The 17681-nt window shown below is 37.1% G+C and overlaps 1 protein-coding gene across 1 annotated transcript in view; it reads left to right on the plus strand.

Annotated features, from left to right (window-relative positions):
• Nucleotides 1-2378: 2378 nt before the first annotated feature.
• CENPF (centromere protein F) overlaps nucleotides 2379-17681 on the plus strand; it is a gene marked incomplete at its 5' end in the record, with an annotated part of 50338 nt that continues 35035 nt past the window's right edge. Inside the window, 6 exons of the mRNA XM_081025403.1 lie at nucleotides 2379-2540; nucleotides 3357-3553; nucleotides 7353-7474; nucleotides 7878-7969; nucleotides 9622-9913; nucleotides 11052-11254. Coding sequence (XP_080881529.1) covers nucleotides 2379-2540; nucleotides 3357-3553; nucleotides 7353-7474; nucleotides 7878-7969; nucleotides 9622-9913; nucleotides 11052-11254 — 1068 coding nt within the window. The remainder of the gene's footprint in view (nucleotides 2541-3356; nucleotides 3554-7352; nucleotides 7475-7877; nucleotides 7970-9621; nucleotides 9914-11051; nucleotides 11255-17681) is intronic.

Genomic DNA, 17681 nt, shown 5'->3' on the forward strand with positions numbered 1-17681 from the left:
CCCTGTAAAGTAAAAGCATTGGAGATCAGGTATTTCCTAGCCGCTTTCCAGGTCCAGGAGCCAGGGGCTCCTGTTTGCAATGTGGACACGGGTCCTTGGCTGCACCCAAGCTTGGGGTTTTGGTCTGGGCGGCGGGTTGGTGTGCCTCCGTCGCGAGCGCATCTCTCTCTCCGCTGGAAGGCGTCTGTGCGCCTTGCTTTGCTGTGTTATGAGGACCCAGAAATGAATGATCTGAGCCCTGGCCGAGCCTGGTGGAGAGGAGCGGGGCAGAGTTTTCATCACCTGGCGCAGGGATGGCCGTAGGCGGGGACCCGGGTTTCTTGGTGAGATGGGGGATCATAATAAAGGGAAAGAGTGAAAACCGGCCGGCAGTGCTGGGGGTGGTTGACTAACACCGGGGCTTCCTCGGGGATTTTACAGGGTTGGGGGATTTGGGCATGAAGAGTGTCCTCCCCGAATTTGAGACAGAAACTTAGGGCATTTTCTGCAAAGGACCATAGTCCTGCAAATCCTACTTCCAGGAACCTTGACTTCCGGGGCTTTTCTTCACCATTTCTCCCACCCTCTTTCCATGCGTTGCCCCTTATACCTTACTTTTGGTTTTACTTTTTTTTTTTTTTTTTTTTTTTTGTCCTTTTGCCCCAGTAGCTCCGGACAGATTCTTTATGGTTGATGCCTTCATCAGTCAAAGTCTGCTCTAATCAAAATTAGCTTTGTCTGACAATTGCTTTAGCCACTTATTTGTAGCTGTGTCTTAGCCTGGAATGGAAACTTGCCAGTCTTCTATTTCTCTCTGTCTTTCTCAATGGCTCCTTTTTTTTTTTTTTTTTTTTTTAAAATATAAATTTGGTTAGCTATGAAGTCAATGTAATGATTTCAGTGACTGGCCGGATTGTTGATGTCAGTTATAGTTGTGTGCCTCTGGAGTCCTGTATTCCCAACCCTAAATGAGTAAGCTAGATTGGGATGGATACAACAGCCTGTTGGGACAGTGTAAATTGTCCTTTGGTTGGTGGAAAGGCTTGAGACTCGCTTCAATAGTTTTTGGGCAAGTAGGAGGGGGTTTAAGATGCTGCTGTGTTCAAAGAACTGACATCTGGAAACAAAGAAATTAAATTAGCAGAAAAAACACAGCTTTCCAAAGCTTGATACCTAAATTATGTTTTCTAAGATCTTTGCTTCTGTCTCTTAATTTTTGAAAATCTTTTTATCACTCTGAGTACTTTCATCAACTATTTATTCGTTTTGATAAAAAGTTTCATTGATAAATTCAATGGAAACAACACTGAAACGGTTGTGGGCTTCATTTAGTAAAAAGTGGATTCTCACCTTGTTGCCAGAGTAACTGGAAAATGAACGCTTTTTCTTTTCCTTAAGTGCTAAAGGCTAATGAATAAAGAACAATTGCCATACTTTTTCTCCCAGCTGATTTAAATTTCCTAAAATGTGGCAGAGAAAGAGGTAGGCAACTTTCCTCTTGGTATCATAGGCTGAAATGTAGATATGAAAAAGTGTTTTTAAGGACTAATATGATAGCTAACACATATAGAAAGCTTATCAGGAGATATCCTTCTAAGGCTTTCGGAAGGTGCTACCACTATTACCCCCATTTTGCAAATGAGGAAATAAAGGCACAGAGCAGTTAAACAACATGCCCAAGGTCACACATCTTGTAGGTGGCTGAGCTGGGGTTTGAATCACAGGCTATACACCTGTTTCTGGTCAAGGTCTGTCCGGAGCATGACTTTGCCACATTTTGTAGTGATTCTAGTACTAATATGGCATTCACCCTTGGTTCATTCATGCATTAATTCTTGGAAGGCAGTGGGGTACCTGTGCCATGAGAGACTGTGACCAGGAGTTATGACCAGATTATGGATCTCCCCAGGGAAGGCTTCCCAGAGGAAGAGGGACAAAGAGCCGCTGGGAATTAACTATATGAAGAGGGGAAAGGGACATTTGCAAAATAACTTGCCATGCATTTTATTTGTTTATAGGACCTATTTTACTGAAAACTTTATGGCAAAATATCCATGTTTTAAACAGTATAATGAAAACTAAGCAGTAGAAAGCAGGTAGCCATATAAGTAGGAAGTCAAAAATGAGAAATAAGAAAAATACAAAGCAAGGGGACCCCAAACAAGCATAGGATGTGGTTCACAATCAGAGTTATTGGTAATCACCTTTCAGAGGATGGAGAAGATAGATGATATACTTGGTTATCTTCTGAAATGTGAAGTTTTCAAACTTGATTCTTAGGGGTGGTTCTGTAGACTCGCTTTAAGTTTCCTTTTACTATACAGTATAGTAAAACCAACAGTCTGTTATTCTTTTCAGTTTGTTTACAAATGTTTGACTCATAAAGAAAGGAGAGCAAAATGAGCTGGGCTTTGGAAGAATGGAAAGAAGGCCTGCCTACAAGAGCTCTTCAGAAAATTCAAGAGCTCGAAGGACAGCTCGACAAACTGAAGAAGGAAAGGCAGCAAAGGCAGTTTCAGCTTGAAAGTCTGGAGGCTGCACTGCAGAAGCAAAAACAGAAGGTACCATTGAAATGCTGGTATTTTAATAAAACAGTTCAGTAACACTGTTCACTCATTCTTTGGATTGTTTCATTTTAAATGTAGAGAAAATGATTTTGCTATCTTTGGGTGGTAATGACCCCCGCCTTTTTTGAGTCATTTTAATTGCCTCATTTTCTCCATCCTCTTTCCTCATTTCTGCTTACCTGCTAATGTTTATAGCTGCTGAGTTCCATTTTAACATCTGTGAATTGGGAATTGCTTTCACATTCCATACCAACAGGGGCTCTGGGGGACAGTATTACAACATTTTGCAGTCCAAATGGCTCTCACTTTCTGGGAGTGGGCTTTTCACCTTGATATTCCCAGACCATGTCTCCTCAGGACTAGTAAGTGAAAACTTAAACAGTACTTCTTTCTTCCCTTTGCATTAACTAACAAAGTAGTGATACAGTCACTGCTTCTAAAATGGTTTTGCTAGTGGGAGTATTTTCCAGTTTCTGACAATAAATGGCTTTAGTAGTCAAATTTGATAATGAATTGCTAAGGGAGATTATAGGGCTTATTTTATTTTTTAAATTCTGAAATGTCTATCAAAACCTCTTTTTCTAGGACGGGTACATGTAGCCCTGATCAAAAATAAAATAACGCGTGACTTTGTAGAACTTTTCTCTCTACAGGCTTTAAAGTGAGGTCATCTTAAATATCTGCATTCATCAAGCGTGGATAGCTGGATTATTACAGCTATATCAGACAACTGATTGTCAGATTTACAAATAATACTTAGTAAATTAACAAAGTAAGGGACCTCTTTCCTTTTCGAACACTCCCCATTAGGTTGAGAATGAAAAAACTGAGGGTACAAACCTGAAAAGGGAGAACCAAAGCTTGATGGAAATATGTGAAAATCTGGAGAAGGCTAAGCAGAAGATTTCTCATGACCTTCAAGTCAAGGAGTCTCAAGTGAATTTCCAGGAAGGACAGCTGAATTCAAGCAAAAAACAAATAGAAAAACTGGAACAGGAACTTAAAAGGTAATTTTTTTTAATGGTATTTATACGGATGTCTTTGTATGTATTCAGATGCATTTATCTTTTCCTTTAATGCTGTAATTATTATACATTGTGATGATATAAATGGGGTGCCAAAAAATGTATACAAGTGGACACTTTGGTCAATGTTGCTCAAGCAGTAGTTCGCCATAATCAGAAGTGTCTGGATGCTGATGGTAACGACTTTGAGCACCTCTTATAATTGCAGAAGTCAAACGTGACTTGTATTCATTTTTTGTTAATCGGTATATATTGAGTGTTACAATTTTAATACAGTTTTCCTTTCTTAAAATATGTATACTTTTTTTTGGCACCCTCTGTATATATATTTTTTCCAGTGGAATAAACAATCTGAGAGAAATTGTTTTCTTGTATAATTCAGTCCTATCACTGCATGGCTCAGTATAATATAAATTGATGAAATGGTTGTTCACTTATTTATTCATCCAGTATATGTTTATTAAGCTGCTTCATGTGCCAGACATTGTGTTACCAGGTAATACAATAAAAGATAATAACAAAGCTATCCACAGTGGTTACTGGAAAGATGGAGGGAAGTTAAAGCATGGCTTATACAAGTGGCTTATGTTTCTCTGAGTGGAAACGCTGTTGTAGAGAAAGAGAGAACTAGAGAATTACAAAAGGACTGAGGAACCCTGAGGGCCCAGTGGAAGTTGGAGAACAGGAATTTATAATGGGACCAATCTACAGAGTTGGATTTTTTTTTTTTTCCCTTTGCTTTTGGGATGTAAATGCTGAGATGGTGAACAGGATTGACTTAGGGTTGTTTTGAGCTGGAGTAACGGGATAGAAGACAGTGGAATGCATGAGGATATTGGGAAGAGAGTGGATAAAGTTCTGCGCCATGGACTCTAAGCTGGAAAGGGAGGGAAGCTAAGTCAGGAAGAGGTTCCTCCTGAGATCCCCATCTGAGAGGGATCTTAATCATTACATAGTCAATCTGCCAGTTTCAGTACCATATTGAAGCAATGAAAAGGTGCTTATTGCTATTTTTCCATTAAAATAAAAAATGGAAAACACTAGAGGCATTATCAAATTTAGTGGGACCCAAACACTGCTAGATTATGAGTGGTATCTTGTTTTAATAGTGGCATTTTGTCAAAATAACAAGGAGTCATAAAGGCTCAAAGCAAAAAGGACTTGAGCAATTGCTCCATTGTCGAGTCTGCAAATGCACATCCAGAAATTTAAAACAAAAGTATTTTGAAGTAACTGTAGATTTACAAAAACAGTTGTTAACATTTTATACAACTCAAGTACAATGACCAAACCAGTTTCAATACTATTAACTACTGATTTTATTAGAATTTCACTAGTTTTTCCAGTAACGGCTATTTTCTGTTCCAGGATCTGACCCAGAATTCCTCTTGCCTTTAGTTGATGCTTTCTTAGTTTCAACTCTTTCTAATTTTGTTTCCTGTCCACGTAGGAAGGTGGCTATCAGGTGCATGTTAGAATGATACATAAATTTCTATCTCGTTGAGTTTTTTTGTTTTCTTGTTCATTGTCTGCCATCCCAAACTCTGTAGAACAGGAACCTTGTCTGTCTTGTTCATCACTATCCTTACGACCCGGCAGTTGTAGGTCCTCAGATATTTATTGAATGAATGAAAGGTAGGTATTCACTTTGGAAAACAGGTGCTAGGGAAATAGGAAGCTCACCTCAGTACGCTGGAGTAATTATTTTTTTGGAAAGCACAGTTTGGCTGCTGGTTTTAGAAATACTGGTTTTAATAATTTAGACAGAAATGTTTGTATTTTTTAACATTTAAGGAAAAGATACTTGGTATATGTTTGTATATTTCATTGTAAAATGCCAGTTGGTAGCACGACTTGCTGATAGGCAGTGCTCAGGGTTGTACATGACACATAGCGACTGTTAAATGTTAGCATTATTATTATCTGTTGTTATTAGTTCATTATCATCATCATCATGGAGTTAGGATACCCCCTAACTACATTAAAAAATATTTAGTTTAAAAATATTCTTATTATCTATGATGTGGGTACAGATGTCTATCTATATATTAATAAATTTTAGACTATAACATCTATTAGGAGTATGGTTTTCTATAGTATAGAAACTATTAAGAGTATAAAAACTAAGGTCTAAAAAACTGGTGAGTATAGTTTGTAAAATTCTCCATCAGCGGCCACAGATTAGGTTTCAGACACGTCTCAAACAAGTGAGGTTGAACCGTTTGAAATGTTGGTCAAAAACTGTTGAGTATGGGCAATCTCGTATAGTTAAACCTAACAGAAAACAGCTTAATTTAGTGCTTTGCTTTGGTGGTAGAAGTTTGTATTTTTCTCCCTAGGAAAAAGAAGAAAAGAAACTTACAAAAATAATAGGGTATACTTTTATTTAATATTGAAGATAGTGAACTTTTATTTATTTTTTTAATGAGAGAATAGGGAAGAGAAAGTCAGAGGTGAATTTGAAAAGGAAAAGAAACACCAATTTTGCAAGGTTCAAAATTTATCTCTAGTATCACCATTCTTGTTACACGTTTGGTAGTCTGAACCTGCACTATACATATATGGCAGCCACTGACTACATGTGGCTGTTGAACACTTGAAATGTGGCTAGTGCGAATTGAGATGTGTTAAGTACACAGTGCACACCAAATTCTGAAGATTTTGTACAAAAAAGGAAGTATTTTAATAACATTGTATTGATTACACGTTGAAATGGCAGTATTTTGAAAACAGAGTTATTGCTCACCAGTTAAAATGATAGTATTTTGAAAACATTGAGTTAAATAAAATATTAAGATGAAATTCACTTATTTTGTGTTCCTTTTTTTCCTGTTAATGGAACATTTCTCTTGGACAGTGCTATTACCTCCTTGATTGTGATATTTTGATGTGCCGAGTAGTCATTTTCAGCTCAGACATTGCTTCTTTCTTCCAGATTGAATTTGCGGCTGTGGGGAGCTAGGGCACTAAGGCGCTTTCTTCACTTCTTTCTTTGAGGAAAGAGAATGATGCACATCGTTACCATTCTAAGAGGGTGTTCATTTTATTTCTTGGGTTAAGCTAAAATCGGAGATGTTAGAGACTTGTAAGAATGGAATCCTCTGTTAACTTTGCTTGTTTGACTCTGAAAGGTGTTCAGAGCTTAAATGGTAGGGATATTTTGTGCACATATACAACATATAGCTTACTTTCCCCATTTCCTTGTAACTGTTTCCAGCTATCTCTTTTCTAGACGCATTATGTTAACTTGCTGTTCATATCTGTGTTTTAAAAATGTCATAAAATACATGCTATGTATATTCAAGTCTATGCTTTTGTCATGGCTGAATATCTTAAGTGATGCCATCCACGTCTGTGATTTGAGCCCATGCTGCAGGGACACCAGCTTCTTCTTATGTTTCTGAAGTTCTGGGTTTTTTTATATCCCTGTGTCTTTCTTTGGCTTAGAATACAAAATTCGCTTGGAATATATTATCCCTAACTTCCCCTCCTCTTCTCTGTACTATAGTGAGTGTGTCAGCTCTTCATTATAGCCTTTATTATAACTGTAATTATTGGTTTGTATGTGTTTCCCTAACGAGACTGAGTTCCTTTGAAGACTGGATTGAGTTTATGTCACATAAGTTAGTTCTTATTAAATGTCTGTTGGGTGAATGAAGTGTTAAGAATTCTTAGAAGGTGGGTTTTCTGTAAGCTTATTCCTCTCTGGGGACTCGTGGCGTTGGTGTTCTGTAGGTTTTGTTCTGATTTGGCATCATCCTCTTGGGTCCTTTTCTAACAGGTGTAAATCTGAACTTGAAAGAAGCCAACAAGCTGCACAGTCTGCAGATGTGTCTCTGAATCCATGCAGTACACCACAAAAAATTTTTACAACTCCGCTAACACCAAGTCAATATTACAGTGGTAAGGATATTTTCCGTTTGTGTGAATAGCTCTTTTACTGAGATTTTAATTCTCTCAAAGGAATTATCAATTTGAATTCAACACCTAATTTGGGCATTAAAAAAAAAAATGCAACTACTAATTACGTACATTTGTGTATCTGTTGAACTGCGTTGTACCATAAGGTTCAGCCTTTAAACTCTTCTCTATTTTTCTGCGATGTGTTTCAGAATATTCAAAACACTTACGTTTCCATGTATGTTGAAGCTTGAATAATTTGATCAATATCTGTTACCCTAATAAGTGTTCTCTCCTTCTGGTGTACTAAGATAATCATTTCTAGACTGTTGTCATGATTATTAATCTGTGAATTCCTTCATTAAATTAATGATTGAAATAAAACTATCTCCTTGTCTGTGTTTAGGTTCCAAATATGAAGATCTAAAAGAAAAATATAATAAAGAAGTTGAAGAACGAAAAAGATTAGAGGCAGAGGTGAAAGCCTTGCAAGCAAAAGTAAGTTAATTATGGGCCTTCTCAGGGAATATGTAGTTGAAGAAGTATAATACTTTGATATAAGATAGAACAAAGTTAGAGAAAAATGTGCTTTACATACAGCTGGCACATTTTTCTTACACTGATGAAATCAAGTTCCTGGTCATTGGTTATGATATTTCTTAATTTAAAAATAGATAGTGAGTAAAATGGAGAGATTATTTTATCCCTAAATGTTACATGTTCACCAACTTCCGTGGACACTAGCAATATAATTATTTCTCTGTTAAGAGCTAATGATAAGAAACATGTTTGAAGAGGGTTGGACCAGTCAGTCCTGACACCCTCTGGCTTTGTCACCTGGAGGAAATTGTTCAGTTCTTCTGATGGACTGTGGTGATTGCTACCAGGGATGTGGGGTTTGCGAATCCTTATTTATGAAATGTGTATTTCAGAGGAGGCTGTCATCAACATAATCTCCCCAATTCTTTTAAATAAGTTGCTGACAAAGGTTTTAAGCTCCATTTTGACATGGGTAAATAAGCAGCGAGAGGCAGGTGAAAACATTCGCTTTGTCAACAAAATACAGGGTTTTAGAAACCCCTGTTTCTAGTTTAGCAACTGACCCCGAAAATACCTGGTATCTATAGAATTTTCCTTTACCATTTCTTCTCACAGGATGTTATTTGCTTTTGAAAAAGTCCAGTTTGGCACTTCATATTGTATTTCCAATAAACATAAGAACTTGAAGAGATGGCAAAATTCAGCCAACAGTTTAAGGCTGAATTTGTAAGTAGATACCATAAATATTGAAGATCAGAAGTATCTATTAGAGATTTAACAATTTTGATTCTTTTTTTGCCTTTAACCTTTGTTTCGAGGTCACAGAATTTTGATGTATAGCAAACACATTGCTTATCAAGGTGAATAAAAATTAAACAGTAATGCTCTGGTTTGTCCTAGAAATATGTGTTTCGTTATCCAGTTCAGTCATGCGTGCCAATTCTGCCCCTAACCTTGATTCCCAGAGTTATTTTGTGGAGGAATGTGAGTCTCCAGAAACATTAAACCTCTCCCTGTGGCAAGAAACGCGCTTGCTATAAAAATATATATTATGCAGCGACTACAGGCTATGTCTTTGTCAGAATGGAGGCAGAAAAAGAACAAAAGAAGAACTCAAAGCAGTAGAACATCCACAAATGTATATTATATAACATGAAATACCTTACATGACATTCTTGGGGGGAGTGGTATGGTGGAAAGTGAGATTTTTGAAATAGCTTTTTAGGTTAACGTTCAATTTTGATTTTCTTTGGGCAAAGCCACAGGGAGAGGTGACCCAGGGTAGGCCCAGGAAAATAAAATTTTAGACCTCAAAATGGCAGTGAATACTCAGCGCATGTTTAATGGAGTATTTGAGGGAGACAGAATAAATACAAAAGCTGAGCCTATTAAAAATAAGTTGAGTCTCAGTGGTACTGGCTTAACCCTTTAGTGCTGAAATCTGACCGCTAGAAAATCTCTCTTGGTAGTTCCCCTGACTGGATGAAGGTTCTTTCTTGGTACACAGTGGAAGTATTAACTTCTTGGCACGGCTTTATGTTCTATTTGAAAATAAGTAGTCTTGAATATTGTGACTTCTAGAAGGGTCTAAAGAGTTCCTGTCTTTACAGAAAGCGAGCCAGGCTCTTCCCCAAAATACCATGAATCACCGGGACATTGCTCGACACCAGGCCTCATCGTCTGTGTTCTCATGGCAACAGGAAAAGACCCCAAGTCGTCTTTCATCCAGTGCTCTGCAAACTCCTAGTAGAAGGGAATTTTCTGTATCTTACTTTTCTGGGGACCAAGAAGTGACTCCAAGCAGGTCAACTTTGCAAGCAGGGAAAAGAGATGCTAATGGCAGCTTCTGTGATAATTCTAGCAATTCTCATCTTTTGGATCAATTAAAAGCCCAGAATCAAGGTAATGTTTTGAGTTCAAGTTTACGTTTTCCCGAGAGAATTTCAGAGGTGATTGCAGGCATTTTTAGTCCTAGAAAGTGCTTATGTGTTTTGTGAAACACGTCAGTGGTCAATGTTCAATTCTGGTGATGTGAACTTCTGTCTTTTTGATAATGAGAAAAGATACCACAATTTTGGAGTGTACCTTTATTTGTACTAAAAAGCTGGTGCCCTGAAGCCTTCCAAAGTAGGATGAGTGGCTTTGACTTGTCCTTCCAGAAGCAGGGCGAGTAAGTTGGTTACAGTTGACAAACCCCCACCTTCTTTGTCTCCTCTTGTGCCCCTTGGAAAAAGCCTGTGTTCTGGCCAGTGTTGGACAGAGGTGTGGCCTGTGTCTGTCTGCACAACAGCTTTGCTCTGCATTGCCAGGTTGTCCATATGGGAGCAAACCTGTAACCTTGGCCGCTGTACTACGCTGCAGCTGACTGCCAAGGGTACCAGGTGGTGTTTTGGAATCTAGTCTGCAGATTGCTATAATTTCCAGTGCTATGATATATTGAAAATCACCGTCAGTGTTCACTATTGAGAGCTGTCACACTGCCAGTGCCATTGGAACCAATATTGTGTGTATGTGGGGGGAAAAAATGAAAAAAAATTATTGTTAATTTTGGCGGTATAAGAGGCTCCTACTGTCATGATCTTTACTGGAGGTAAGGCTACCCGAGAATAGGGGAGGGTGAATTTTTCACTGCTTATCACTTATTTACATTGAGATGGGCACAAAACAAACATTAGTCTGCCAGTGTATAAAACCAAGTGGTAATCTAAATAGGGGTTTTATATGTGATGCACTTTTTGCAGCCCTGATCAGATAATAGTCACGATTTTAGGAAAGCATTTTCCCCCTGCAAGTTTCTCTGTGATAACAGGATTTGTTTCTCCTGCTTTCTATAGGATATTTGAATACAAACAATAATAGAGACTAAACATTGAAATTAAATTCAATTAAAGTAGCTTCTGTATTTAATGTTAATCGACATATTTGGCTCACCAAAGATTTTGGAGCAGAGTTACATAAATGATATATTCTGAATTCAGTTGTAAAATTTTTGGAGAAAAATATGTATTAATTGAAGTGTGGGTTTTGTTTGTGATTTAAGAGCTAAGGAACAAGATGAATGAGTTGGAAGTACGTCTGCAAGGACAAGAAAAAGAAATGAAAGGCCAAGTGAATAAACGTCAAGAATTACAGCTCCAACTGGAGAAAGTGAAAGTGGAATTAAATGAAAAGGAGAAAGTTTTGAATAACAGTAGGGATGAGCTCGTGAGAATGACAGCACAGTATGACCAGACATCAACCAAGGTACTTGACTTTCCTATTGTTGAAAAATCTCCAGTGTTAGTCACGCAATTCTTTGGGAAGAGTACTTTATACTTTAATTTAGGAAGTAAATGTTTGTAATGAACCTTATTATCATATACGAGGCCGTATTGATGCGGTTGAACTGGTAAGTTCTTTTCCAATAGGGTAGATTGGGTCAATTCTGGACTGCACGTTTTTCCTGCCAAGTGACTTGAGCAAGTCACTGATCTCTTACCTCTCAGAGGGTAGTGAAGAATAACGATTATGTATATGTGGCACCTGGTACGGTGCCTGGCACGTAGACTAGGCACTTAAAGTAATGGAGCTTTAAAAGAGGATTAGGAGTTGTGATAGAATGTAATTGATCTACTTGTGGGATCCAGTATGTGTATTGCCGACATTTAATCCTAAGGCTTCAATTAAGGCCAAGCTTCTCAGCCTGTTGTTTGAGGTTCTTTATTTGGGGATGGGGAGGGTGTTGCTGTTTCTTTGGCCCCAACCTACCTCTCTGGTATTTTCTTTTTTCTATTCATTCATACGTTCGTTCATTCACTTATTCATTTGACAAATACATATTCACGATCTATTGTACGTCGGGCTCTAGACGTGGGGATAGAGCAGTGAGGAATGGGGAATGTAACAGATACATAAATCACGTAGCCAGTATGATACATGTGGGGGATAAGCGTGGGGAAACATGAATTGCCTTCTAGGACCATCTGTGTTCCATGTTTCCTGAACCTAATCTTTATGTGGGCCCAGTGTTTTGCCCCCATTTGCTTTTTGCTTGGCATACCCTCCTCTTGGAATACTGTTAACATGTTTCTCATCCTGTGAGCTTCTTCCCTCATCTCTTAATGCAGTGAGATCTTTTCTTCTGGCGTCCCCTTAAGACTCTTTTATTGTCGTTATTTGTGTTCCCTGGGGTTTCCACATTGGCTAAGTGTCAGAATCACTGAGAACCTTGCAAAGTTAATCCTGTTAGATTTAAGAAATTATCTTTTAATAAACTCTTTAGATATTTCTAAGGCAGTAGGTAAAAAACACTATAGTATGTAGACTTATGTCTCCTATTGGCTTTCTGGGGGCAGGTTCTTTTTAAAAAATCTTTTTAAGATAACTGTAAATTCATATATAGTTATACAAAATAATACTTTTAATATGGTGGATTACATTGATTTCTTTTAAATATTTGAATGAGCTTTGTATCCTTGGAATAAACCCTGCTTGGCCACGTGTATAATTCTTTTTATATATTTCTTTCTTTTTTTTTTTTTTTTTTTTAAGATTTTATTGGAGAAGGGGAATAGGACTTTATTGTTATTGGGGAACTCCCAGGACTTTTTTCCAAGTCAAGTTGTCCTTTCAATCTTAGTTGTGGAGGGCGCAGTTCAGCTCCAGGTCCAGTTGCCGTTACCGTTACTGTTGCTAGTTGCAGGGGGTGCAGCCCACCATCCCTTGCGGGAGCTGAACCGGCAACCTTGTGGCTGAGAGCCCACTGGCCCATGTGGGAATCGAACCGGCAGCCTTCGGAGTTAGGAGCACGGAGCTCTAACCACCTGAGCCACCAGACCGGCCCCTCTTTTTATATATTTCTGAATTTTATTTGCTAATAATTTGTTAAGGATTTTTGTGTCTACTCATGAGGGAAATTGGTCAGCTATTTTCTTTTTCTCGTACCGCCTTTGATATTTGTATCAGAGGTACTTTATAAAATGAATTGGGAAGTGTTCTTGCCTCTTCAATTTTTGAAGAGATTGTGTAGAATTGGTGTTACCTCTTTATGCATTTGGTAGAGTGTATACATCCATGAAACCATCTGGACCTGGAGATTTTTTTGAGGGAATGTTTTAAAATTGCAAGTTTATTAAAATTATTTCCTATTGGATGAGTTAGGTGTAGTTCTAGAGGAAATGGTCCATTTCATCTAAAGTGACAAATTTACGTGTATAGGTTTTCTTGTAGTATTTCATTATTCTTTTGAACTGTGTAGGTCAGGTGATATTCCCTGTTTGTTTCTGATGTTTGTGTCTAATCTTTTTTTCTTTTTTCCAGTTTTGCTAGAGATTTATCAGTTTTGTTGATCTTTTATTCATCTTTCCAATGAATCAGCTCTTTCATTCATTGGTTTTATTTATTATTTTTTTGTGTTCAATTTCATTGAATTTTGCTTTTCATTTCCTGCTTGCTTTGGCTTTATTTTGCTGTTCTTTTTCTAAGTTGTTGAGATGGGGAGCTTAGATTATTGATTTGAGACTTTTCTTTTCTGATGTAGGCATTTAATGCTATAGGTTTCCCTCTCAATACTGTTCTACAAATTTTGATATATATTGTATTTTAATTTTTATTCAGTTCAATATATTTTTTAAAATTTTCCTTGAGAGTTCCCCTTTGACCCATGGATTATTTAGAAATACCTTGTGTAGTTTACAAGTGTTTGGAGATTTTCCTCTTTCTGTTATTGACTTTTAGTTTGACTCCTTTGTGTTTGGAGAACGTACTCTATGGTTTCAATTCTTTTAAATTTGTTTGGGTTTGTTTTATAGCCTAGGACATGGTCTATCTTGATGTATGTTTCATGGGCTTGAAAAATAAGTGTATTCTGTTGTTGAGTGGAGAGTTCTAAAAGTGTCATTAGCTCCTGTTGGTTGATGATGTTGTTGAATTCTTCATAAATAAAAATTTATGTTTATAGAGTTGTTTGTAGTATTTCATTATTCTTTTGAAGTCTGTAGGTCAGGTGATATTCCCTGTTTGTTTCTGATATTTGTGTCTTCTGATTTCCTGTCCAGTTGTTCTATCAATTGTTAAGAGACGGAAGTTGAAAGTTGCATAATTGTTACTTGTCTACTTCTCACTTCAGGTCTATCAGTTTTTGCTTTAGATATTTTGTAGTTGTTCAGTTCATAGACATTTAGGATTGCAATGTCTTCTTGGTGGATTGACTCTTATTATATGATATCTCTCAGTGTCCCTGCTAATATTCATTATTCTGAAGTCTACCTGATTAATGTTTGCATGATGTATTTTTTTCTGTCTTTTTACTTTCAGGTTATCTATATTATCATATCTAAAATGAGTTTCACGTGGATAACAGATAGTTGGATATATTTTTAAATTCACTCTTTCAGTCTTCCAGATCTGTCCTTTAACTTGCATATTTAAACCATTTACTTTTAGTGTAAACATTGATAGGTCCTGGCTTCAGTTTGCCATCTTAATTTTTGTTTTCTATTTCTTTTTTTTTTTTTCATTTCTGTTTTCTTTTTCTCCTGCCTTCCTGTGTGTTGCGTGAACATTTTTTAGAATTCCATTTTGATTTATCTATAGCTTTTTTGAGTGTATTTCTTTGTAGAGTTTTTATAATTATTCTAGATAGTACATTATATGCACACACAATTTATCACAGTCTGTTGGTATTGTCATTTTACCAGCTGTAATGAATTACAGAAAATTTACTTCCTTGCATCTTTTTATCCTCCCCCATTTATAATTTTAAGTGGTTTCTCTACATATGTTTAGAACCACATCAGTGTTCTAATTTTTGCTTCAACCATCAAAACATAATTAAGAAAACTGAAGAGGAGAAGGAAATACTAATATTTTCGCTTACCTCCCCTTTCTTCCTGATTCTTTCCAGGTTTCCTTCTTTCATCACTTCCTTTTGGTTTAGAGAAAGGAAGTTTCTGTTAACCATTCTTTTAGGGTTGGTCTACTAGCCACAAATGCTTAGTATTTTTTTTTTCTTTTCTGAGAATATCTTGATTTCGTCTTCATTCCTGGAAGATACTTCCTCAGGGTATAAGGATTCTGGGTTGCCAGGTCTTTTCTTTCCGCAGCGTTATGTTTTTCCCTTGGTTCCTGAAGTCCCAGCCAATCGGTCTTTTCTCCTTTCAGAGCTATCTTATGTCTGTTTCACATTTAGGGTTTTTAATTATTCTTGATTGGAGGAATAGGGAAATGTACATCTCTTCTGTCTTCCTGGAAGTGGTAGTCCAGGTTTGTTTTTAGACATTCTCATAGTGCAGTGGTTTGCACAGAGAGATTCTTGATACATGTTGACTAGCTGTATGAAGGTGCAGTGGAGGGAGGGTCAATGGGACCGTGATCTACCTTGATCCGTATAGTTACTCTCTTCATGCCGTCTGAGTTAGTAAACTGGTTTTCTAAATTAACAAGACTTGGATTTGAGTTTGGCTCTACCACATCCCAATTATCTTGCTTTTGGAGCTATTTAACTTCTGAGCCTCAGTTGCCCAATCAATAAAATTGTGTTAATGCTCGTGTCATTGGGCCATTGTAAAGACTGAGATCATTTCTGTAACAGCGTTAGCATAGTGCCTTGGCATATGGTGAACTTACAATAATATTAGTGATTATTACATCAAGTTCCTTGTCAGTTCAGCTTTGTTGCATTTCTGTCAGGCCTTCCTATCGTTTCACATTTTGTTTTGTTCGTTTTGGTGTGACAAGATCACTGAATCCCTGTTCTATTTAACATATGTGGTGAGGTCTCTTCTTAGTAGATCATGAATTAAAATATTTGACTAGAGCAGTTCTGAGAACACAGATCTGGCTTTCTTTGTATTGGCTCCAGATTCTTAAGACCCATTTGTTCATTGTTTTCTACTTTCCGTGTTTCCAGTGAGCTACAAATCCACCTAACTGAAAATTCAGCCTACCTTTCTCTGTCATGCCTGTAAGGACAGTATGACTTTGTCAATATGTTGCTGGAATCAAATTATGTGTTGTTTATGCTGTTCCCTGAGCTACCATTAGAATTACCTATTAAATAAAATGGACTAATTTTACCAAAATCAATACCGTATTCTTTAGTGAACACATGCTGTGCCTGGTATGCCTCTTTTCCAAGTATTTATAAACTATATCGGATACAAAGCAGCTGAGCTCATGTAGAAACAGAGCATTAGGGCTGGCAGCAAACCGGGAGTTCCACACCCACATTTTACAGATGAAAATCTCAAGCCCAGAGTGCTGAGTGCCGTGGTCATGTGCTACATATTTTCAAGGACTTGAGCACTAGACACTACTTTAGAATCTTATGGAACAATCATGACACCTAGTGGTCAGCTACTTGTACATGGATTGTGCATCAATACAGAATGTCACTAAAAATTTTAAATAAAAATAAATACCCCCCAAAGCTCTTTTTTACCTTACTGTTTCTAGTAAGAAAAAATTGGTTGATGCTGAGACCCTTTAACGGAATGTGTTGCAGTTTGAAGGAGGACCAGCAGAGGGCGACAAGTGTATATTCATCTACCCTACCATACGTGGGTGTTTCCCCTGAGAATTGTCAACCATCAAAATTTTGGGTGATCATTTGGGCAGTGGTTTTTATCTGAGCTGTTTACTGCTGTATCCTCATTGCCTAGCACAGTGCTTGACATATAATAGGCCCTCGATAAACATTTATTGAATTCACATGTATTATTATTATAAGTAATTTGTGTAATACTTTTCCTTGGGGATTTAAAAATTCAAGAACAATATGGATAATGACAAAGGTGTCTTGTTTAAGGTAGTGGATTAATTTGAACCACTGGCTCAATATTCTACTTTTTGAATTTGGTATTTTTAAAGGCGTGATATTTACAAAATCATTTAGTCATTAATGACCAGTTTTGCTTTCTTCATTTTTGGTTCATTAATAATTGGTATCTGATTGGTCTTCTGGCAAAGTATTACATAGTGTTTTCTTTTTCTCCCAATTCTCTGTTAGATTTCTAATAGTTTTAAATAAAACTATAATGAGTCTCAGAAACATACATTAGTAGAGAGATTTGCTATTAGGGGCACATTTCTTTTGAACCAGGGAATTCTCCTCCACCCGTGTGACATGTTCGTATTCTTCCTTAGAACTTCAAAGTTGTTTTGTAGGGCAGATTAGGGATAGGAACACCGTGGGGAAGTTAGAGGAATGGGTTTTAACGCTTGAAGACCACTTTGTTCCAATTTAATTTTAGAAGAGTATCCTAAATGTTGATGTAGTTCATAGTTAAAAAAATATTTTAAGGATAATTGACTATATGAAAAAGCAAAAGAATGCACTTTGTGTCGCTTATGGCAGCTTGGTTAAAAACCAGTTACGATTTTCTCTGGAGTGCTATGAACCTCCAGAAATTTAAAATGGCATAGTGAGTGCATTGTGGAAAGAAGCATTTTAATATTCACAGTTTTCCACAAAATCTGTTATGCTTGAAACAGACTACCATACGAGAGTAATGGGAACCTTCTGATGGATTGCAGCCTTTAACTTAGTACATAGGTGAGGATTGCTGCGTTTTAATCTCATATCCATGCAACAGACTGCTACATGAATCTTTATTCAGATGTACTGATTGCTTTTTTCATAGCGCAAATTATGACGTATTTATTTAAATAGTCTAATGCTTTACATCCTTGC

Source organism: Rhinolophus hipposideros, assembly GCF_964194185.1.
Source record: "Rhinolophus hipposideros genome assembly, chromosome: 19".
Lineage (NCBI taxonomy): Eukaryota > Metazoa > Chordata > Mammalia > Chiroptera > Rhinolophidae > Rhinolophus > Rhinolophus hipposideros.